The following is a 24,859-nucleotide window of genomic DNA, read 5'->3' as shown; positions in this document are numbered from 1 at the left end:
TGGTCCTACCCCTATAGAATATTCATGAATTCTGTCTACTTGTTCAGACCAGCAATGTGGGCATCATTTTGAGCTCCTCTTTCTCCTTTAGTCTTTACATCCAGTCAGTCACTAAGCTGCTGGTTGGTTTGTGGGCACATTTAGAATTGTGCACCACCTCCATCTTCACTGATTTATTTAAATTCTCACTTGGACTGTTGGGAGCATTGTGGATTAGCTAGCAGAAGACTCACATCCACCCCCTTCTCCTAGGCTGGCCTCTATTAGAGAGGACAAGACAGGCTTTCTTACAGCTAGAGATGGCTTGTGATGTAATTCTGGTCAATGAGACAGAAAAGAAAGTCTGTTCAGAAGTTTCTGGGAAAGACTTTGCTTTCTTATTTAAAAAGACAGATATGGATGCTCCCAGTATTTTTTCCCTTCTTAATCCTTTGAATGCCAGCAATATGACTGGAGCCACCATCTTGCAATTGCAGAAGGAAGGCAAAGAGAATTCCTGTGCCTCTGCCCTGAACAATGCCCATAGCCACCTACCCTCATATTTCCCAGTATGGGAGAAAAAGATAAATCCCCTTTTATTTAAGCCACAGAGGGTTCTGTTACTTGCAGCCAAAAGCATCTTTGACTGATAAAGACTTCTAGCTGGTTTCTTTGTTGTAGTATCATTGCAGTATGTTCCATTATCCACAGCCTTGGCCAGAGCCTTTACAAAATGCAATTTTGACCTTGCTACTTCCCTGCTTTAAATCTTCCATTGACTCTCCACTGCTCACAGGATAGAGATCAGACTGTTCTGCATGGCACATAGGCCCTCCACAGTCTCCTGTTGCCTGCTCTTCTGGCCTCATCCCTGGGCACTGTACATCACAGACAGTTCTCCAGATACACCACACTTCTTTGTGCTTTCTTGGCACATGCTGTTTCCTCTGTCTGGAACACCTCTTCTTTCCAGGTCTTTCCCCTCCTCTCTTAGATCCCTACCCTCTATGGTTCTATATCTTTATATCTTGAATATAATCATACCTTATTGTCTCTTTCTCTTGCTAGACTACGAGCTCCTTCATTTTCTGGGTATGTCTTATTTATCTTTGTTTTCCTAATATTGGATAGAGGGTTTGAACTCAGGAAACTGAGAAACGAATGAGTGTGCTGAACCAGGGGCCGTGATTCTGTCTCTAGTTTTACTTCTTGTAACCCCATGAGCTCTCTGAAACTCATGTTCCTCATGTGTAAAACACGGGTAATTCTATCTTTGTTGTTTGAGGTGTCAATGAAATTATTTTTATATGGCAGATTTGTAATAGCCAAACAGCACTGGCCTTGCTGAGAGGTCAACCCAAGTTCAAATCCATGACTCCAATAATTACTAACTTATGAACTTGGGCAAGTTGAGTAAACTGTCTGTGTCTTGGTTCCCTAATTGACAGAGAGTTATATAGAAATGTGTGGGGCTGTTATGAAGCTTACTTGAGATACTGAATATGAGAATTCTTGGTTCTAAGAGGGACTCAATAAATGTTTAGTTGAAGTGGACATGGAAAGAGGGGATCTTCAGTCTTGATAAGATCCTACTTGGGATGCCCAGATCCTGGACAAGAGCTGTGGTCCCCATGCTGCTGGGCAGCCAAAGCCCAAACCTGTGCCTGCCTCCTTTCACTGTGCAGACAGTAGGCACCATGCCAGCAGCTCCATGCAGAGCTGCACTGGGTCTCCGTCCCTAGGTTGGAGGAATAAGAAGAGTCACGACCATCTGCACAGCACTGAAAAGATTTCCCGATGCGTCCATAAATATATATCTCATGTACGTCTCGAGCATTCAGCAAAGGCTTCTCAGAAAATCTGAAATTTAATCTGAGACTTAAAGGATGAGAAGGAACTAGCTATGTAAAGATGAGGAGCGGAGAACTCCAGCAGAAGGAACAGCCAAGGTAGAGTCTCAGAGCTGGGACCAGCTTGATGCTTTTAATAAGAGAACATGAAGACAGATCCTTCAGGAGCCCCTGCCTAAAGGATGGGGGCAGGAGAGTCACTCAAAGAGGAGATGACAAATATTTCCTCAGATCCAAGCAACTGAACAGAGCCGGGAACTAATCCAAAGGAGGCCTTCACAGAGTCCTGCCTACCCACTAAAGCAGAGTGTGGCAGGGTTGGTGTGAGCTGGAGGAGGTGTTGATGTTGCAAGTCAACTTGTGCTGTAGCCTCAGTCCTACTTTCAGGCATGAAGGCCCAGGAGGTAGAGAGCGCTGTACTCTCAACATGTCCAAACACAGACCCATGCAGGGGACCCCCAGATCTGAGCCTCTCGCCATGGTCTATGTCTCAGTGAGTGGTATTAGTATCCATCCAATCACGAAGGAATGAAACCAAAACATGACTCATGACCTCACCCTCTTCCTCACCCTCAGTAATAGGTCCACCAAATCATGTCAGTGATGAACGTCTTCAAACCTTCTTTCTTTTCTTCTTTCTGCCACCACCACAGCTACACAGTGCCCCACTGCCTCCCTCCCAGACTACAGCAGTAGCTTTCTAACTGTTCCCTACACACCCATCCCAGCCTGTCTCGGTCCCCTCCCAACCCAGCCACCAGAATGATCTTTCCATCTGTAGAGATGTATAGAGTTTGGCGCAGCAACTCTCTTCATGTAAGAGGAATTTTTTGAAAAGTCTCTGGGGGTTGACGCTCAGATCCTAAGAGCCCTCAAGTGTCGGGTGGAGGTGAGAAGGATTTGCTGGTTGTGCTATAAGTTGGAAAAGAAAAAGAAAGGGTGGAAGGGGAGGTGATGTGAGGCCATGTGGTTGTGATAGGTCCCCCAGCATCCCCCACACTGACCTTCAGTAAAAAACTCAGAAAATAACAAACTGCTTAACGAAACCTGATTTCCCATGGGAATCAGTGAAAGGCCTGGGCTTTGCGTCTAGACCAATAGTGAGCGGAGACAGAGACGGTGGCTTGGGGACGGCAGAGTGTGGATTGGGAAGGAGGCAGGTGTGGGGAGGCTCCGAAGCAGCACACACAGATGCAGATAGGACAGAACTGTAGGAGGCTCTTAAAACTGGAGGAAGGCTTTGACTGTTTCAGTTCTGAGGAATCTAGGTGCAGGCTAAGATTAACCAGTCCTGATGGGGGTCCCGGTTGGCATCTGAATTACATGTCTATATGATAATAATATGAATAGACACCATTTATTCAGCAGTGTGCTATGGTTTTTTTATATGTAGTATCTCATTTGATTCTATTTTCATAACAACTGCAAGGGGTAAGTATTATTATTGCCTTACTTTACGAGGTTCCATCCTGTTATAATCTAAGTTCGTTTTTTCTCCATTTTTAAGATAAACAATAACTGTAGGGCAGCATAAAGTTCCCTGAACCACACAACAAAGAAAGTTAAAAGGTGCAAAAGGTAATCACCGAAAAGGAAACTGAAGTGCAGAGACCCTGGCAGCCTGGCTCCTGAGCCTATGCTCTTGGCCACTGTGTGTTCTCAATCTCTCTTCCCTCCCCTCCTCTTCCCTCCTTTCCTATCTTCTTCCATCTATCCACTCATCCATCCATCCATCCATTCATCCATTAAGCCTCCATCCATCTATCCAACTATATTTCTGACCATATCTCTCTCTATATATACATAGTTGGAGGTAGATATAGATATAGATATAGATATAGATATCTAAGTTGACATGCCAGAGGCCATGTCAGCTTAGAAGTCCCACAGCAACTTCAAACTCAGTATGCCCCAAACCAAACCTCCCTTCTTCCTGGTCCTACATGTATATATATATACATATATATATATATGTGTGTGTTTATTTCTGACCATAGATATAGATAGGTAGATAGAAAGAAAGGAAGAAACATATGTATCTCCAACTATAGAGATAATTCCTCTTTAGGTGGGAGGTTGAATTACAGAACCTAAAAGTTTCCTTTCCGTTCTCAAGTTCTCTGAGGTTTAGTTTATTTTAGACTATATTTTGATTATTTTTGGCAGGTGTTGATCTTCCTAACTTGTTTGGATTTACCGAAACATACATTTCAGGGCTAGCATGGATCTAGGAGAAAGACCAAGTCCCTCATGTTGAGAGTGAGAAGTGACCCACTAAAGCTCACCTGGTCCAGGCCTCTGCCTGTTTCACATTATTTTGAATTCTGGATACGTGGCAAGTGGTGATAAGGACAACAATCCAACTAGGTAATGAGTAAGAGAGAATGACAGCCTGGAATTAGAGTGTAATCTGTTTTTACCACATGTGTATGCTAACAGTCAGTGATGATTTTGACAGTGGTCATGACTCCAGCAATTCACAGGTCCCTATACCTGAAGAGATTTACAGACCTCATCCAATGCACTTCTTGCCTCCTGATAACTAATGCCTGATTCATTCCAGAGATGAACAAATTTAAAAGAACGTGCTATTTAAAAGAAAAAAAAGGAATTTTAAAACCTTTTCTAGCTTTTATTTCTTTCTGAGAAGTTCCCTCCTGTTATACGCTTATTTTTTTTTTACCTTCATTTTAAAAATAAATAACTGTAGAACAGCATATAGTTCTCTGAACCACACAGCAAAAGAAAGTAAAAGGAAGCAAAAAGAAGCTTGCTCTATGGTCATGGGCAGTAAGAGACTGATGATACAGGAGAAGTTGGATTTGAGGATATGAAAGCTGGAAACAGCTGGTTCAGGCTGCACCAGAACACACACATTACACCCATGCCAATTGCTGTCTTTTCAAACTCCAGGAAGCCTGGCGTGGGTGAAGCTGAGTCACCTGGAGGCTGTGCCGAAGACTGGTTGTGCCGTAAGTTTTGTGTGCAGCAGGCTCTATCTTTCTCTCAGAAGTGAGTTGGGTGAACCCTTGGTATCCAACCCTCCCTACAGTCACCTCCTTTGAGAAGAAAAAAATAAGACCCAGAAGGTAGTATTATCATTTATTGAGTAGCTACACTGTGGCCAGAACTAAGCTTTACATGTTTTATATCACTTATATATCTCAACAATCTTGAAAGGATGGTATTATTTTCCCTGTCTTATAGGTGAAGACTCTAAGGTTCAGAAAGTTAAAGTGATATCGCCAGGGTTCCTGACTGGTAAGTGATGGAGGCTGAATTTGAGCCAGATCTATATGCTCCATCATCACTCTCCTGGGGAAAAGAGCCTAGATGTGTTCTATCTGCATTCCTGCTTAGATTCTGCATGACTTCTCCTGTCCATCCCCTTGGCCCCCTCTCCTCTAGTCCATGAGATTACAGCTTTGCACACTGACAGGAGGGTCCTTCTTAGCCTACACATACAACCAGGTGTCAAAGGATGGAAGGGTTCATCTCACACACTCACAGACCATGTAGACTATTCAATCTACACCTCCAGCTCGAACTCAGAACATTGACGGGAACCTGCTCTTCAATCTTTCACCTCCCCTTTCTCCATGAAACGAACGTCAACATTCACACAGCAGCCCATCCCCAGCCTACAGGGCGGCCCCTGCCAGATCATGCTTCCCACTGTGGAAGAAGGCATGTACGAGTGAGTGGGCTTATCGGTTGACCTCTGTGTGAGATGGCACGTGGTCCTACCCTGCAGAGTCAGAGCGCAGAATTCCAAGTGTAGCACAGGTGTGGCAATTCAGAAGAGCAGCTGTCAACACATCTGAGGGCACAGACCCCCCTATCATGCCAGGCTGGGAGAGGCCACTCCTGTATTTGGCAGGTGGCTTGTGCCCAGTGGCATCAAGGCTATGGCAGGGTATAGCAGAGATCTAAGGCCAAGTGGAAGTAGAGCTGTTGCTTTGATTTTGAAAATCAAATGAATGGCCTTTACAAACTTCCACCCACAATTCTTTGAAAAGGGATGAGTAACTCTGACCCTACTCTTACCTCCCTCCCCATCAATTCAAGCTGAATGAAGAGAAATCCTATGTGAATACACAGATACAATGACCTCAGCTCTGTCTAGCACCACTTTCAGGGAGGCGGATGTCCTCACTGGGCCCTCTTGCATCTCTTCAAAATGGGAATGACCAAGTTTGGATTTATTATTCTATTCTTGAATCCCAAAGACCATCCTTAGAGCAAAATATGCTCCTTGAAGGATGAGGATGTGGAGAAGCACGGTATCTTTAAAAAACAAGGGAAGGGAGTCTCAGATTAAGAAAACTGGAGAAATGGGCATGTCAGTAGGATGAGGATGCCTAGTGGCAGGTGGAAGATGTCTGTGACTTTGTCGTGTGTGGGAGAAATGACCTTTCTCAGGATGTGGGAATATAATAGGCTGTACTCCTGATGACCTTGACCATCCTAATCACACTTGTGTGATGCCAGGGCCCCAGGTTCCACCCAAGTTTTACTTTATAGCTATTCCCAAGTTTCCCTATTAATCAAGAAAATTAATGAATAAGGAATAAGGTGATCATTCTTCAGGTTATGGGTTGAAATAGACACAGAAATCAACTCAGCTGAATATAGCATGCGGAATCAGTCCTCCAGAAGGCAGCTTTCTCTCTTTCTGGGGGTGTATAATAAGACATAACTTGGCTGGTTGTGGGAGTCCTCATCAGCCGTGACAGACCAAGTCCTCACCCATGGCCAGGAATGAGGCACAGGCTTTTGGATGTGCGTGTATGAGCAAACGTACACAGAAACCGCCACACCCACACCCCACATACCATGACAGGGTGGAGTATTTGTTGTCCTTATGTTAACCTTGTCACCATTTTCAGAAATTCTGGGCTTTGATGGTGCTGCGTCCATCAGGACACAGTCCAGAAATTCTCAGCAGCCTTAAAAGGCACCTTTCCAGCAACATTCCCTTCATCTGCCCCTCACATCTGGGCATCCTGGACTCCAAGCAGTTCACAGCCATAAGTAAGATTTACTTCCTAAGGGGAAGCAGGAGTCATGTCTGGCCATGTCTCACCTCCAAGCTTGTATTTGCAAGCCCACACCACCCACCCATAATACCCTCTTTCGGCATTTGCTCAAGCTGCACAACTTGGTCAGGGAATTTGAGGGGAGAGGTGTTCTGGTTAATGATGAGTTACCATATAGCTATCTTCCAAAGATAAAATTAAAAGCCACAGCAATAACTATTAGTTTGAACAATATTTAATCTCTGATGCTTCAGAAGGCACTTTGAGATCTTGAAGGGCCTTAGGGTTGAGTCTTTGATGGTGACTATGGCTCCTTAGGGTGCTGTGTGGATGTACAAGAGCACTGGCTAAGGAGAGGTGGCAGCATGCAACAAGGGTAAGAACCTCAGCTCTTTCCCTAAATGGCAGGCTGACCCGGGGTTAGTCACTTCCCTTCCCCAGCAGCACTGCGTCAGAGCTTCTCTGAGGCCCCTCTTACCTCTGATATTCTATTAAGACTGGCAGAGGATGTATTGTGTGGGTTTTCTATCACTGGAACTGAGAAAAATTTAAAACTACCTGCATCAGCACAGAGAAGATCTGAAACGGTTCTTGGGTGTTTATAAAGCCTGTGGGCTGGGCTCCCATCTTGATGTCAGCCCAGCCCTGGGGTCAGTGCAGACTGAGATACGGAGCAGGAAAGCAGGAAGAACGGGAGTAGCAGAGTCAGGGACCACAGCACAGTTGGTGATTGAATTTATCAAGCCTGTGGAGAAGGACTCTCCCTGGTGGAGGTAGTGGCATAAATATGTGGTCACTTATCCTGCCTTCTCAGACCAACAAGAGCTGTTCTGCTATCAATCAACCGAGAGATTGGGTTACAGGGACGTATCCTGTCTTTGGGACTGGTGATACTGAGAGGGCAGTGGGTGAAGAGATAACGAATCAGCTCCTCTTAGCCCAGGCCTTGTCCAGAAGGCTGGAACTGAGAGAGGGATCTGGCAAGGTATGAGCCAGTGTCCATCCACTGTAGGGATTCCAGGAGGCCCATATTTCATGTGACCCTGCATTTGCTGGATGTAACTTTTTTTCAAGTCATTGACACGTCCATTGTCTCATTTGACTTTTCGTCTCAGGCATGGCCAGCCCCTTCACTCAGCTCTCGCTAGGCTGGACTCTACCCAATGTAAGAAAACATCTAACAAGAGCAGAATTCTGAACAGTGACTCATTGTGTTATATCAATAGCTTCAGTGATGTATCCAGCGGCCCCCCTTCACACAACACCAAACACACACACGCACACACACACACACACACACAGCCTCTTGTGGAGATCACCTTCAGAATGATCCACATGGGAACTCAATGGCACAACACTGAATATAAATGTATGCTTGGACTCAAATCTCTCCCTCCCATTCATCTTGAGCCCTGAGTTGCGTGGTGGCAAAGGCTCCCAAGTGGAGCATGTGTCTCTTCTTGTTCAGCCAGGACAGGGTCTGTACTGGTCGCAGAGTCTACTCCTTCAACAGTCCCAGCTTCTTCAGGGCCTCCCTTCTGTGTTCATTGGGGACACCCTTTGGGGAGATCTTGACACTGACACAGGGGGGCCGAGGAAGCTTGTCACGGCTCTGTCCTTGGTAGGACAGGTGCTTGGAGCTCTGCTCCTGCTCCAGGTCAGCCAGCTTGCCTACCTGGATACCTGCAAAATCTTTCCCCGTGCCCAGGGAGGCCGGGCGGGGCCGAGAATTACGTAAGACACTGGGCGAGATCTTGTCCAAGAAGGAGCCCTTTCCCAGAGAAGTGCTGGTTTTGGGGCTGGCATCTTTCTCAGATGAAAGGTAGCTGCTCAGTCCCACCCCTGAGCGCTCCAGAGTGTTGGACTTGAAGTTCATCTGTCTCAGGCCAGGGGTGTTGCTCTCCTGGAGAGTCAGCCCTGACTCTGGCTTTGGTGGAGTCAGGGCACTGTTTGCCCTCGGGGCCTTAGGGATAGGAATTGGCATAGATTTGCTAGCTGCAACATTGCCTGGAGCTGGAGACTTCATTGGCAAAGGTCCCTGAGCTGGACCTGGAGCTGGAGCCGGAGCTTGAGCCAGAGCCTTCCCAGCAGCAGGAATAGCTGCTGAGGCCTGGGCTGGAGCTGCAGGCTGAGCCAGACCTGGAGCTGGGGACAGATGCTGGGCCCGTGTCTCCTTGGGTCTGATGGAGCTGGTGGGCTTACTTAAGTGGAGTCCAGGCTCATCTTGATCCTGGGGTAGCCCCAGCTTCTCTAGAGCTTCTTTACGTGCTTTTCTCTGCTCTTGCAGTGAACAGGAGATCAGGCCAGAATCTCCAGGGGCAGCCTCAGTGTGGCGGGACAGCCAGTGCTGGGGGTCACTGTGGAAACTGCTTCGGCTGCTCTTCAGAACAATATTAGGTGGCAGCTTCCGGGGCTTAGGGGTTGTGAGGGGAGCTAGTTGGCTGTTTGGGTCCTCCCCTGATGGGAGGGGAGCATCTTCAGCTCTTGCATTCTGAGGCAACCCTGCAGGAGGAGGCTGGGGTTGTTGTGTGTACCCGGTTGAGCCTGTTTCCTTGGCTTTTTGGGACATGGCTTCTGAAGGAGTCTGCTCTCTTTCCTGGGAGCTGGATGGTGTGTGGAGCTGGGGTGTGTGGCCCTGCTGTCCTGGCCCCTCAGGCAGGCTGGCTTCCCTACACTGCTCTGGCTGGATGTCCCGGAAAGCTTCTGGCGGAGGGATGAGCACCACGTCCAAGTCAAGGGCAGCCTCCTGGGGGCTGGCAGGTGCCTGCCTGGGTTGGCTGCTCTGGCTGACCTGTTCTTTCTCAGGCTCTGGCGCAAGCCTCCCCGGTTCTCCAGGGGTGTGACTGCTAGCCTGGGTGGTGCTTTTCCTGAAGTTCTGGCTTCTGGCAATGTGGATATTCCTAGGGAGGCTGTAGGAGCCTGACCTGAGGCCTAGGCCCTGGGGCTCAGGAGGATGGGATGAGCTGGACTCAGTTACTGTCCTTGGCGCTCGTCCTTGCTGAGTGATGGTCTCCTCTGGACCTCCTGTGAGGGTCAGAAAGAACATAAAAGAGTGGACAGAGGTGAGGGCCCTGCTGCAGAGGGGAAAGCAATGACTTCCTGAACTCTGATCCCAAACTAGCAATGAATGGGTTTTATTTTGTCTTGTTTTCTTTGCTTTTACAAGAGCAGCACTTTTGTCTGGATATCATTTAGACTAATAGATCAGTAATAGCAGATCCAGGGCCAGGCGCAGTGTCTCATGCCTGTAATCCCAGCACTTTGGGAGGCCAAAGCAAGTGGATCATTTTAGCCCAAGAGTTCGAGACCAACCAGGGCAACATAAGAGACCCCCATTTCTACAAATAATAATAGCATATCTTTTTTTTGACTGAGAATTAATTTTTCATGATGGGCGGCAAGAGAGTGACCCCTGATTGCTCTAAGTTATTGACTCGACCTCTCCCCAGTTTTCTACAGAGGCACCAGGGTTGGAGATAAATTTGGGACAGTTCCTTCTAGCTATTTTGGGCCTCCCAGATAACTGAGCCCAGCGCAAGCCTCTGAATAAGTGATTTGCTCTTGATTCAACCAGGCTTCTGCCTTCTACTTGCACTTTCTATGAGCATGTGGATAATTCTGTAATAGCCATAGTGTCCCCACACCAGAAAGTGACTCCTTTCCTTCCAGTGAGCTAGGCAGGTACATCAGGCCCCCTGGGCCAGTGAATCAGCCTCATGGAGCAGGAAAGCCCTACGTCCCCATTTATAGCTAACTAATTGTTAATAAATATTTGCTAAATGAAACAACACAAAACTGCAGCCCCAATACCAGCGGGACTGTCCTCAGGAGTAAAAGGCTTCTCACACCCTGGGACATGTGGCCCCACACTCATGGCCACACTTGTGTGTTGTTTTGTTCCCCTTCTGCTGAGCCTGAACACCACTGGCTTTCCACGCTCTCTAACGAGGGCCTCGAGGTGCTTCCCACTGCAGCTGGGGAGCCCTTCCTTCTCCTTATCTCTCCTACCCTTGTCCTCTGTGTCACCCAGATTAGCTCTCTAGACTGACTCAGTCTCTCCAGAGCCACCCACCCAGCCCTCCCTGACTCCCTCCCCCGCCTCTGCGGTCATATCTCTTTAGAATTTTTCCACAGGAGAATGGGAGCTGGTCAAACCCCTTTCCCTTCTAGGGCTCTGATACTTCATAGACAGACATAGGAAGCTGGCTTGCCAGGGGTCCCTCCTTCCCTCCAGGGACAAGGCTCTGTTCTAGCCAGGAGAGTGGTGAGGAGTGTGGCTACACCTTCTTCTGCCTGTGACCCTTGGGGTAGAGGGCAGGCGAGGTAGAAAGTGGCCGGAGGGGACATATTGATTTTCTGGGTTTTGCTGGGGTTCTACCCCAGAGGGTCTGCCTTACCCCGGGGAGTGGGTTGGGTTATGGGCAGTGCTCGGAAACCTCTGGGAGTTGTGGCTGGCTCAGACTCGTCAGTGGACAGTCCGCTGTCAGCCTCCGTGTCCAGTGAGCCAATGGTCTCCTCCAGGAAGAGCAGACACTCCTTCTCTTCAGCGGACAGGAAGTCGTAGCTGCTATCACTCTGTTGGGTTTGGGGTTGAGGGCGGGGGCGGGGAGGCGGGGGGAGGGCGAGAAGAAGAACAGGAGAGGGAGAGAGAGCTGTGAGAAAGCGCTCCCTCCGCAGAAACTGGCGGGGCCTGAGAACCACCCTGCAGAGAGGAAGGAATGCTGAAGAGCTGGAAACCTTTCCCTCCTGCTACTCTGCAAAGCTGCTGGAGTTGCCTCCTGAAACTGTAGGCACCAGGCAGGACAGAGTCTGTCAGGAGGCTGGCCCACTAGCGCCCAGCTCTGGAGCTGGGCAGGCACATGGCAGGGACCTTTCTTTTGCTCAGTCCTGGCTTGAATGCGTAGGGGCACAGATTAGAAGCAGTCCCAAGTTTCAATGTTTGACAGCCTTTGTCAAACATCTCACTTTGAGCACCTCTGATTTAGCTCCAAATAAGAAGTGCAACATAACAATTTGACCTGAAACTTCAGTGGTATTGCTTTTAACTTTTAAAAGTACTTCTGCATACTTGATCTGGTATGTCAAGGACAGTATGAGGAAAAGCAGGAAATGCAGCCAGCTATGAGCTGCCAGGCCAGTAGGAACTGTGGCATGACTGGCCACAGATAAATGTACTAAATGATTTGTACTTGACTTTGAAATGCATTCCATACGGGAATTTTTCCCCTTGTACATTTACTTTCTTGATGACATTTGGCTCTGGCTAATGTTCAAGTAAGTGTGCATTTCTAAAGCAAATATTAACTTAAAGGGGGAGGTTGGTGGAGAAACTGGATGGTATGGGAGGAGGGAAAAGCAGCTTAGTATTAAATATTAAGTAGATCTTAAAGTAGATCATATTCATTATGAGAGAGTACATAGAGGTTTTTGGAAGAAAATAATAATGGTCATCTCAGACAGTTACTGTCTATGTTGTATGGGGCTAGAAGTTTGCTGGAATAGTTGCTCTTCCACAGAGGAGGTTGAAGGGAAAACAAAAGGGCAAATTGGAATATAAGAAATTTGGGCCAAGTCTCTTCTTGGCATCTCCACCCCTTTTCCTAATATTTGGGACACTTCAGAGTTGTATATTCTTCAGGCCCACTCAGATGGCCAGGAAAGATTTTGAGACAGCTCTAAAAATATCCTGGAGGGAGGGGAGAGGGTTGCAGAATAACCCTTCCAGTTGCCTCTGGAACTTCCTTTCGCATGTGGGCCTACATGTGAAAGGAAGCCCCAAATATAGCCCCTGGAAGCTCTGAAGCTGACTCCAAGAGTTTCTTGAAGAAAAATATCTTTATTGTCCTCTTCCTCCTAAAATAGCCTTGCCAAGGATAAGCTGACTCTGAGTTTCTCCTTCATGAATGATTCACTTTGAAAACCTTTAATCCCTGTCACATTCTGTGTCCAGTGCTATGTGACTATTCACGTTGGCCTCAGCCTAAAAGACATAGGAAGACGTCTCCACAGCCCCATTATCTAGGGTCAAAATGAAATTTGTATGATTGTCTGCACTTTGGATTTGTGCATGTGTGTTTCTTTCTCTACTCTATTTTTACATATCAAAATCCACTGGTTGTCTTAAACATCTTGACATTCAGTAGACACCCTTAAATTTTCAAATACCTCTATAGGATACAATGCAAAAAAGCATAAATTCTCCAGGATTCTTATGTATGTGACAAGCATGAACAACAAATGTTTGCGTCTGGATGCAGCACAGATTTACTCTTTCACACCAGTCTCACAACAACTGAGATTTAAATTCATGCCCAGAAAAATTACAGTTTATTAAATGCCACTCACAAGTAGCTAAACAGAGTGACTTTGGAAGATTCTCAGTCTCTGCTCCTAGAAAGGCTGACTCTTTTCTATATAGAGGCATATGCTAGGTGCTTTACCTGTATCTCATTTACTCCCCACAAATTGAATTGGGTATGAACAGTAACTATCCCATTTGAAAACCGAGGAGGCTAAAGCTTAGAGAAATTAAGTAATTTGCCCAAGGTCATACAGCTTATAAGTAGAGAACTCAGATCTGTTTGGTTCCAGAACCTAGGCTCCTAATTACCTATTTTCTTTGATCTTTGTAAGAGACTAAAGTAATGCTGCTCATTGCAGAGAACTTCAATAATCCATGTGCTACAAGAATCTATGTTCTGGTTTCCACCATGACCTCAGATTACAGGCCTACTCTCTCTGCTCAACCCAACCCCCAACCTAATGAAAATCGGCGGAAAAAGTCTCATTTGCCCAGTTGCTCTCTAAGGTCATCCCATCCTATTCTCTATAGAGCCAGGGCTGACTCAGGCAGAAAGCACCCACTGGTGTTGTGAATCACTCCCCAACAATGAAAGAGAAGGTGCAGTGAGCCAGGATGGGTGGCAGGAAAGGATAGGGCAGGGCAGGGCAGGGCAGGTGTGCAGAGAGCAGACCAGGTTGCGGGAGGGAGAGTATTACGTACAGATCCAGAGCGGGTGGAGGTGCTGCTCATCATGCTGTCACAGCTGCCGACACGGGTCACAGGTTCTGAGCCAGGCCCCGCTGGCCACAGCTCCCTCTCGGGCATCGCCCGAAACAAGGCACAGGGATGGCAAAGGGGGCTCCTAGAGGGGAAGCGAGCGGAAGTGAACAATGTCCCAAGCCGGGCCTGAAAAGAGAAGAATCAAAGCCACACGTGAGCCGAGGCTTCGGCAAGGCTCTGCCCAGGCCCTGGGCGGCATGGCAGGAAGGACACCAAGCAAGCAGAGAGCTGGAAGGGGGGCATGAACAGCCACTGCCTGACACCCCCGGCCTGCATGGAAGGACCCTGAAGCTGGCTTAAATACATGCAGAAGGACAGACTTAGTTGGTGGAGAGGCAGTCTAGTCAGAAAGAAGCTTCTACTACTTCTCTTACATTTTTCTCTGAACCAAGGAGCTTAATCTACATTTTCATTACTATAAGCAATAAATATTACAGGCGTCAATACCTTGGGTTCTGGAGTTAGTTGGGTCTGGGCTCAAATCCCAGTTTAGCCATTTACAGTTATGTGACTTGGGGCAAATTACTCTGAGTCTGTTTTTCCTCATTAAATAATGTTAGTATAAGGATTAAATGAGAGAACAGTTAGCACAGTTTAGTTGGTAGTAAACACCCTAAGACCTCATGAGTCAATAATTAACTATTATTGTTCTTGTAACAAGAAAAAGACAAGATCTATCTAGGATCAAACTAAATTGAAACAAGAGAAACAGGATCTCAGAAAAGAAGGATTCTGGTTTGATGGGAGACTGTAGACTTGAGAGAAGAAACAGGTCCCTTAATAATACCTACCTCATGGGGTTATTGTGAGAACATGTAAAACACTTTGCACAGAGCAAATTGTCACCTGCTATCACAGTCAATATCATCAACATCATCACAACCACCTCTACGATACCCATCTTTAACTCCCTAGCCTGGAGGCATAAACAGGGCACCTGCAGTGGTTGACACAAACCTATTTTCTTTCTAGTGAATCTCTTTCTTTCTAGTGCCTCTGTTGTTGCACATATTCCCAATGAGATTCCCTAGCCTATGTCAAATGAACAAGAGAAATGTCCCATATAGCTTCCTCCCAACTCTAATTCCTTAGGGAAAAAAAGTTTCAATGTCATTGTAACAATAGTAGTAGCAAAGGATGGCAGTGCCATCTTCCCTCTGAAAGTCCCAAGGATTTTGATGTGGCTGTTTGTGGGAAATACTCCACTGGAGATGGCAGGCCAGAAGTGAGTCTGCTATGTTAAAATGAAATTCTAAAAGAATTAAGATGAAAAGACAGTTCCAAGATCAAACAGAGAGTTGGAGGAGAGCCAGAATTAGAATAAAGTTTGTCTGATTCTAAATCCATATTTTCCTTATAATGCCATCCTATATTTTCTTTCATCTTTCCAACCCTCCCAACACTAGGTAAAATGTCCTAGAAGAAAACATGATCTATTTGAGATCTGGAGGCTTGGGCTTTGGATGCCAGGGCAGATGTTCTCTTGGCCTCTGGTAATAATTGCTTCCAGTGCCAAAGTCAAGTTTGGGCTGGGTTGGGTAAGTCAGCTTTCCATCCCTATACAGCTGGCAAGTATGGAGCCCCAAGGAGCTCCTCTTCTGCTTGGGAGGAGTCTCTTAAAAGGGGCAGGTAGGGAGGGGCAGAACACTGGGGGGAAAACAGGAGAGATCCCTAGTGAGCCAGACATCTGGTTCGTAGGGGTCCAGATCCTCCTAGGAGATAAGGAGGGGACTGGAGGGGCAGAGACACCAAAGAAGCCCAATGATAAATAAATGTGGGGTGAGGAAGCTCTTAGCGTTTTTTCATGAGGTTAACTCCCCAATACCCAGAAGCTCAAAGAAACAGGAACATGAGAAATCATGTGGATGAAGTTCAGTCATCTCAGCTACCCACTCCATGAATGATGCCCAAGTTCAGGGAGGACTAACCCATTCCTAACATTTTGTAGGGTTGAGGCCACTATAGCAAAGGAGTTCCATCTCTGTGAGTCTAGGCACACAGAAAACACTCAAAAAATGCCGAATGAATGAACTTGCCATCTGTTCTAGGGTCTATTAGGTTGAGCTTTTGGAAGGCTTCTTCTTGGTTTCTAACCTATTACTGTGAGCTTTTTCTTAAATATTTAATTTCCTAGATAATATATGGCTCAGTGAAATTTGGGCAATGTTTTCAGTTAAACTAACATTTATGAGCACCTAATAATAGGCACTGGTGTTACAAAACTGTATAAGACAAAGGCATTGTTGTCAAAAAGTCAGTGTAGATCTAAGGGTCTAGTTTTGGGTTCCAATTTTCTTCTCTGTAAAATCAGGGCAGTAAATATTTAAAGTGACTCACTGTAATTAACATCATATTCTCTATGAATGGGTGAGCCGATGCTGCCTCTTACTTTCAGAGAAAATTACTACCCTTGTGCTTCTAAGTATGCTTTAGACTTTACAGAGATTTTCTAGTCTCTCTTTCCTACCAGGGAAGCTTATCACACTTTTGTTTCAGAACCTAGGATGTCTTCAAGTAGCTGGAAGAGATAAAAGTGGTAGGAAAAGCACTGCTTCACAAGAACACAGCATGCCATAGCTTGCAAAGTACTCTCAGATATGCTAATTCGATCTTCAGCATAATCTGGAAACATAGGCAGGATGTGACGTTTTCTTCATTTTACGGGTGAGAAAGTTATGGCTCTTACCACTAGCCCTTCCTAAGGGAAACAGGGAATGACCTATACATGCATATACAGGGCAGCCCTCCACACAGCATTTCAGGGACTATCTGGATGCAAGAGGGGCATGCCCCCGAGAATGGTTACTAGCCACCCCTGACTAAAATACTAAAAGCCTTAAAACCCCCTTCTCCTTCTACTTCATACCTTAAACCCTGCAAATTATCTGCTTCAGCTTTATACTTCCAGACCAGTGTATTGCCCCAACAGCAGATATTTCCACAGTAAAGACATGACACCAACTGCCAAGGAAGATCATGTCTTTAGGGATTACATAATCCCTGCACAGAGGAATCTGAACCTGAAACCAAAGCTGAGTGAGGCGCTGTCACCTCATCTCCATACCTAGTTTTCTGACTTAAAGAATCTGAATGGTGAAAGCTGCATTTCCTTTCACCGACTTCACAACCTTGAACCTTGGGGCTCTTTCAGGGCAGCCATTGAAACCCTGATAAGAAGACTGAGAAACAAACAAAACACTCAAGGTGAGAGTTTGGTATCTTTTAACCCTTGACCTCTTTGGGAACTTAACGGGAGGAGGGAATGGGTTAAGAAATATGCAGCACCTATAGTCAGGGCCACCCATCCAAAGACACATTAAATATTAACTACTCCACTGACTAAAATACTAAATACTGCCAAGCCTTGGAGGAGAGGAAATAAAGAACAGTTCAAGTTCTGGTATCTGGAGACGGTGGGGTGGGGAGAGGGCTCCAGCTCCATTCCAGGTTGGCTTGTCTGTACCTTCTAATCAGACCCAGGTCCCTCTCATCCTCCTCCCACGAACCCCCCACATGTCCTCCAAGAGCTTTGCCTCTCTGCCTACTAGTCAAAGAGGTTTCCTGTCTTTCAATCCAGGTGTCTTTGCTTCTTGTTGACTACCCAGAAATGTGCCTTGGGCTGGAAAATATCCTAAGAAAAATAGCAGAAAGACTAAAACTTGCACAATTTGCATATCCGTCTCCATGAACACATGGGCAAGTTTCTGTGTGTGTTTAGGCAACATTATCATCTTCCCTTTCACCAGTGGGTTTGAGGGAAGGAGCAGGTAGAAATACCCTCTGCATAGGAGAGCTTTGTTAGACACTGCCAGTGGTCTTTATTCCTAAATTCACCATCTAGGGCAGCCCTCAGTCTGTGAGTGTGGGGTGTTGGCTCTGTGGTGTGAGGTGAGCTCAAGCCTAAATCTCCAGTTGCCAGGACTGGAAAACCCATATATTCACTCAGGGCTGCGTGTGCCAGGCCCTTGAGCCTGGCACTGAGGGCTTCCCACTTCCCTCTTCTCTGCAGCAGGAGGAAAAGAGTCAAAGTTAGGGACCAAAGGGTTAAACCCCCCAAGATGGATAATGGAGAGGCAACTTGCTACTCTGACTCGACTCCTACATCTGCCTTCCTTCTGCAGGTAAATCTGCCACACAAACTGCCAACTGGGACACCTGCAGGAAAACAAACAAAGCCACCACCCTGGTCTGCTTCTCTGTCTGTGGACTCTGCCACACTACCTTGGCTTGAGCCCCACTTGGAACTCTAACTAGACTTGACATGCAGCCACGAAATATTCATGTGGGTGAGGCTCGGCACAGCCAGGTAGCTTTCTGTTTGCCAGTCTCTGTGTCTATTAACAGGCAGAGTCAGAAAGTTAATTGAGTAGAACCCAAATAAACTTGACTTTGCAGCTAGATTATCCATGGGTTTTCCAAAGATGAGCTGGTAGCTGGAGTTGAAGTTTTCTCCATGTGCCCAAACCTCATATCCCTTTACAAACAACCTAGTACAGCTCATGCCTAACACACCTGTACACAGAGAGCTCCATTATCACACGAGCATGATCAAACACACACACACACTGCACCCATTATTTAAATAAAGATCGACACCAAGTTGGTAAAGCCACGGGAGAATTTCCTGTTACAGTCGCTATGGAAAACCAAGATACTCTCCCCCATTTTGACTCCCTCTATTTCAACTGTTCTTTTCTAAAATCACAACTCAATTTCAATTGTTCAGAGATGGAAATTTCCGAAACAAATCTATTTTTTTTTCTTGTTGTTTGCACAATATGCCTATCCAACCTAAAGGGATAAATGAAAAAGAAGGTGCCTCCCAGCCCCAGTCTCCACAAAAATACTACAATCTCAAGTTGCTACCAACCTGATCTGATCCCAGAATGGACTCAGAGAGTTGAGGAACAGAGAGGAAATCTCCCTAGCTGGGGTATAGAGGGACACCTCCCCTCCCCTGTAGCTCTGATTTCCCATGAAACCCCTTCCTCTTGCTATAGGATAAGCAATAGTTGGTTAGTGATTAACTCACCTCCACTGGGTTGGGGGCTGAAGAGAGAAAAGAAATACCCTTTTGTTTCAAAGGGCAGAGATGGAGACAGAGGCTGCTTCCCCTGCCTCCTACTGTTTTCTTCTCCTTTTGAGCTCCTCCTGACTTACCGAGACAGGTAAATGCTTCATCTGTGCTGCCTGGCCCCCACCCTGCCACTGACTCAGCCAATCCTAGCCTCCCCTCCCTACCTCTCATTCCAGCTGTTTCCTCAGGGAGGGAATGGGAGGGGAATGAGCAGGGTGGTGCTGTTCCCTCTTAGCCAATCATCTCCTACCCCCCCCTTTCCTGTTTAAAGCTAATAAAGAGCTCTTTAAAAAACGAGGGCTGGAAGGAGGAGGAGCTGGTTTGGGCTGAGACTGGAAGGACAGGTGGCAGGGAGGGAGTAGGCAGAGATAGTATATATATTTAATGTTGATATAAAGGAAAGCAGACAGTCCTCTGGGCAGTGTGCTTTTCCATAGGTCTATGTGAAACAGGTTTTTCATCTAGAACTACCTTCTTCCACTTGGAGCTTAGTTTTCCCCTGAATTCTCTAAGCTAAACTCATTTGTGTTCAGTTTTGCTGCTAGCTTTTCTAGATGTTGAAAGTCACTTTCTTCCCCAAGCCTACTCCTAGCTCATAAGCCTAGCAATTCCATTCATGTCCACTGAGGAAGGTGTCCCCAGGCTAGGGATGCTGTAGTTGGGCCAGTCTCGCCCCAGTGCTTGCCAACAATCTCCTTGGCCTAATTTATTTCTGGGGGAAATAAAACCATTCATCCCCTAAGAGGTCCGTGTCCTGATGAAAGAGTGACTGGACAGCTTGAAAGGAGAGAGCATGCACTCTGTCATTTGGTCCTCTGCTCTCTTTTGGCTGTTCACAGAAGGTGGCAATACATATTATGAAATAAAAACAAAACAAACTACCAACCAGTTTAGCAACTCTTGTCTCCTTTCATGGACTGATACTTGGAATTCGTAGGGAGAAGAGAGTAGGTAGAAGAATCTACTATTTTTGGGAAGAAATTTCCCACCAGGTACAGAGACCACTCTTAACAGATACGATTTTTGCCTGGAAGCTGGTTTTTCCTACAGGTAGATTATCCTTGATAGGTATCAGGATTTGAGGTATTCCACTTACTAGCATTAAAAGGTCAGGGAGAAAATTTAAAATCAATGTACACAATAATTGCCAAAATGTATTAAGCTCTTGCTATTTGCTAGGTATTGTGCTGAGCATTTTCATGTATCTTTTAATTTAGTCTTTAACTTAAAAAAGTAGGCATTTGTTAATATCTAAATTTTACAGGGAGGTTAAAAATCTTTTTCAAGGCCATGTAGCTAGGAAGAGGCAGGGCAGAGATTTTAATTCAGGCAGTATAACATCAAGGTTGCTATGAATCAGCATAATGCCAATCCGCCTCTATTTTGGAAGGAATCTCAAGTGGGAATCATGAAATACACAGATAATTTGCAAGTGTAATTCTAGCAATTAGATTCGTCCTTTTCTGTTTCATTTCCTACTTAAAGCTATTAATATGTTTTATAACAAGATGACACATGGCTTTCATCTTTTCTCTTTCTGTGATCATGGTTGGATAGGAAATAAAAAGGGCAGTGATCCTGGGGCCAAGGTAAAGATGAAGTGGAGCAGGACTAATGGATGGGAAGGAGGTTGGAGGAAGCCTGGGATAACCCAGTACCCTATCAGCAGCCTCTGGATATCACAGCTGAATGAGCACTTCGGGCTATGACCTCTCTCCCTGGTGTGTCATTCAAACATATATGATGTCATAATACTAACAAAACAGGAAGGGCATCTCCAAATCAGCAGTTCAGTGCAACCAGAGTCACACCCATGGATGAAGTCAATGAAGTTGATCTAGCTCCATAGGTGTGTGATTTGAACATTTGCTAAAAAAATGAATTGACTTATGAGAATTAACTTCCAAGAGGATAGTAGGCAACAGTCTTATTTGTGAACAGACACAGTTTTTCAGTTATAATAAAATTAGGATAACTAGGAGGAACCCCTATCTTTTACCAGGTAGAAGCAGGGACATAGACAAAAATCATCTTTCTCTTCCTCCCTTTCCTCTCAAAAACGTTTTTTTTTTTTTTGTAAATTATGAAATATTTCAGATACACTGACATAACAAACATAACTGTACCTAACATCCAGTTCAGGAAATAAAACATAAACATCACAGTCGAAGTTACTTAGAAGCCTTGAGCCTCCCCTCCCCGCAAACACATATATGTCCTAGCTGAAATAAATCACTATTTCAAATTTTCTTTTTCCCATTCTCCATGTACTTAAATGTTTTCCCTGGAATTCATATTGTTTTTGCTTTGTTTTATTTTTGCTTAGAAATATACCAAGTCTCTAACATTCCAAGAGAGTTGGAAAGGAGGCCTGGACTACAGAAAAGGGAGGATTTCCAAAGTCAGTCAAAAACCTGAAAGAATAAGACTTCCTGGTTGATATAGGTCATCATTTGAGCGGGGTATGTGTGTCATTGCTCTTAGTATGTAAATGCCTGTTTGATGACCAGACTCTGTGGAAACTAATTACAGCCCAGCTCACCTGACTCATCTGTTCTCTCCTTCTCCATTCTTGCATGCTGTTGTGGTCATCTCTTTGACTGTCAGAGGCTAGTTTATGATTTCCTTTCTCAGTACAACCTCCCCACTTAGGCACCTCCCTTCCCCCTAAGTGCACATGCAAGGTGTGTTAGTCCATTTGCATTGCTATAAAGGAATACCTGAGACCTAGTAATTTATAAAGAAAAGAGGTTTGGCTGGCATGGTGGCTCATGCCTGTAATTCCAGCACTTTGGATGGCCAAGGCAGGGGGATTGCTTGAGCTCAGGAGTTGGAGACCAGCCTGGGCAACATGGCAAAACCCTGTCTCTACTAAAAGTACAAAAATTAGCCAGGTATGGCAGTGCACACCTGTAGTCCCAGGTGCTCGTGGGGTGAGGCGAAAGGATGACTTGAGACCGGGAGATCAAGGCTGCAGTGAGCCATGATTATGCCACTGCACTCCAGCCTTGGTGACAGAGCAAGACCCTGTCTTAAAAACAAACAAACAAGCAAACAAACAAAAAAAACAAAAAAAGAAAAGAGGTTTGTTTTGCTCATGATTCTACAGGCTGTACAGGCATGGTGCTAGCATCTGCTAAGCTTCTGGTAAGAGTCTCAGGAAGCTTACAATAGTAACAGCAGGTAAAGGGAGAGCAGGCAGTGTCACACGGTGAGACAGGGAGCAAGAGAGAGGAAGGAGGTGCTAACATGCGAACTCAGTATACATTTATTAATATTTATTTTATTTGCTATAATGACTCATTATTAACAATAGACAGGGCCATGGAACATACACTTATCACATAGTACGTTAGTCTGTTTGCATTGGTGTAAAGGAATACCTGAGACCTAGTAATTGATACGGAAAAGGGGTTTGGCTGGGCATGATCTCATGTGAGAACTTAGAACTTACTCATTACAAAAGGACAGCACCAAGACATTCATGAGGGATCTGCCCCCATGACCCAAACGCCTCCCATTAGGTCCACCTCCAACTTTGGAGGTCACATTTCAACATGAGATTTGGAGGGGACAGAACATTCACACTATATCACATGGCAAAAACTCTAAGCATGGCAGACTGAATAGACTGTAATCACTTGTCTCCTACCTGCTGGTGTCTTGGTTCCCAGAAATGTCACGTTTAATGGTTGACTCCACATGTCAGCATTTCCTGCTCTTGCTTTTGATTTGGTGTTACTGGATTCCTTTGAGTCACTAACATCTTTATGTTGATCGCATAACAGGCAGATTAGTACCACTATAAATTCATGAGTAACAACCTCAAATGGGTACTTTATACTTCAGGCAATTACTACTTTTCTCTAGGAAACTGGATTTCCCATTTTCTGAGACCACTCTTTTTCTCTCTCCATAAACTGTCTACCTCTCTTTCACTCCATTTTCATATAACAACTTTGTCACCAATTTTGAACGCTTCAGTATGACAACAGTAGTCAAGAGGCAGGAATGCCACATTCCCATCCCCAAATTTACAAACCTAACTTCCTTTGCACCCATTTTCTTCTTTTTCCCTGTCGGTACAACAACAAAAACCATGTTTTTCCTATAAAATCCTGTCATCCATTATGTGTGCTCTGAATCTCATTTCACCAACTCTATCCCTGTAACCTTCTCTCCTGCATCATCATTTTGACCTTTCTCCTAAAATAATTCCCATCAGCTTTTTAAAATCTGCTGTCAGTTACCACACATCCAACTGCTTGTTAACTAATTTGTTAAAAATTACTTGAAAGTTAGCAGCTTACTAACTTCCGAAATGTTGTTGCTATTATTTACCCCACTATCTCTTTGTCCTTGAGTGTAATTCCATTACTATCATTTTACTGAAGTTTTGGGAGAGTGGAGGTTAGTGAATATGTTCAACTTGTTATCTTTAACCAGACATCCCTATTTACTTTTCAACTCATTTCTATCTGGCTACTTTCTCCTTGACTCCCCTAAAACAGATCATGCTAAGGTCGTCAATGAACTCCAGTTTGCCAAATCCTATAGACTGTTTGAATTCTTCTCTATCTTGTCTTTCTATAACATCCAACACAGCTGGCCACTTTCAGTTTTTTTAAAAAACTATTTTCTCTTGAATTCCATGACATAAAGTTCTCTTGCTTCTCTAATCTCTCCTGAACCCTCAGTTATCCTTGGTGGCTCTTTCTTCAACTAACTTTTAAATGCTAGTTCTTCTTCCCTTACCTGGCTCCTTAAATGTTGGGAGTTACTTGCAGCTTGGTGCTGAGTCTTCCTCCCTATATACACTCTCTCTACCTTCTCTCTTCCATCCACACAGCTTTTATCTATAGGTCAACAAGTCCAAAATTTAGGTCTTTGTCTTTAGATATATCTTTTGAACTTCAGATCTGTAGATGCCTACATGGTCTCTGCTTTCACATGATTCACAAACATCTCAAACTTAACATGTCTTAACTCTTTTCTTCTCTATTCTCTCCAAATACATCCCCCCTTCATCTTCCATGAATCAGTAAATGTCACTTTTTCCTACCAGTTGATTGAGTAAATATTATTCCACATCACCAAGTCTTGGAGATCCTATCTCTAAATTATATCTTACATCTATCCTCTTCTCTTGACATCTACCTGGCCCAAGCCATCATCCACTTATTAGCTGTTTGTCCTTGAGGCAGTTTAAACTTTATAATTCTCAGTAATCATATCTATAAAATAGAGATGATAATAATAGCACATAACTTATAGAGTTATTGTGAAGATTACATGAGATAATACATGAAGAGTGCTGAGTATACTGTGAGCACTCAATAAATGCTAACTATGATAATGCTCACCGTCATCACTTCCATATGTTACTGTAGTAGCCTCCTCCTCACTGGTAGTCCACTTCCACTCCGCCCTCTTCAATCTCTTCTCCACAGGGCAGTTACAGTAAATTTTGAGGAACATCAATCTGATGCCTTCCTTAAAATGCTTGAATATCCTCCCAATGATCTTAGGATAACTTTATTCCTTTACAGGAATAAACTTCATTGACTTTGTTCATTCACATGTTCATTCATTCAACTATATATCGAATGTCTATTGTAGATCCAGCCCCTTATTAGGTGTTAGGAATACAACAATAACAAAAGTCACAACTAGTTCCTGCCCTTGTGGAGTTTACAAAGTAATTATGGGCACAAACATAAAATAAGCAAATAAAGCCTGTTAAATATGAATTCGAGGAAATGCTTAATATAGCTTATAGATGCTGCAAATCTGGATCCTTGCCTGCTTCTAATACTTTATTTCATGTCCCCTTCTCCTGTTTATCATACTG

General features: G+C 44.9%; 1 protein-coding gene across 3 annotated transcripts in view; it reads right to left on the bottom strand.

The window, feature by feature from the left end:
- Nucleotides 1–4,918: 4,918 nt before the first annotated feature.
- YOD1 (YOD1 deubiquitinase) overlaps nt 4,919–24,859 on the bottom strand; it is a 33,741-nt gene continuing 13,800 nt past the window's right edge. Inside the window, exons 1-4 of one of the 3 annotated variants that reach the window (XM_003822906.7) lie at nt 18,964–19,141; nt 13,872–14,057; nt 11,266–11,443; nt 4,919–9,892 (exon numbers count right to left, since the gene is read on the bottom strand). In XM_003822906.7, coding sequence (XP_003822954.4) covers nt 8,367–9,892; nt 11,266–11,443; nt 13,872–13,976 — 1,809 coding nt within the window. In that variant the 5' untranslated portion in view covers nt 13,977–14,057; nt 18,964–19,141 and the 3' untranslated portion in view covers nt 4,919–8,366. Of the gene's footprint in view, nt 9,893–11,265; nt 11,444–13,871; nt 14,058–18,963; nt 19,142–24,371; nt 24,637–24,859 lie in introns of those variants that run through there. The other 2 variants (XM_055108806.2, XM_055108804.3) reach the window with 2 other exon arrangements.

Source organism: Pan paniscus, chromosome 1, assembly GCF_029289425.2.
Source record: "Pan paniscus chromosome 1, NHGRI_mPanPan1-v2.0_pri, whole genome shotgun sequence".
NCBI classification, from domain to species: Eukaryota; Metazoa; Chordata; class Mammalia; order Primates; family Hominidae; genus Pan; species Pan paniscus.
This window is presented reverse-complemented; position numbering and strand designations above follow the sequence as displayed.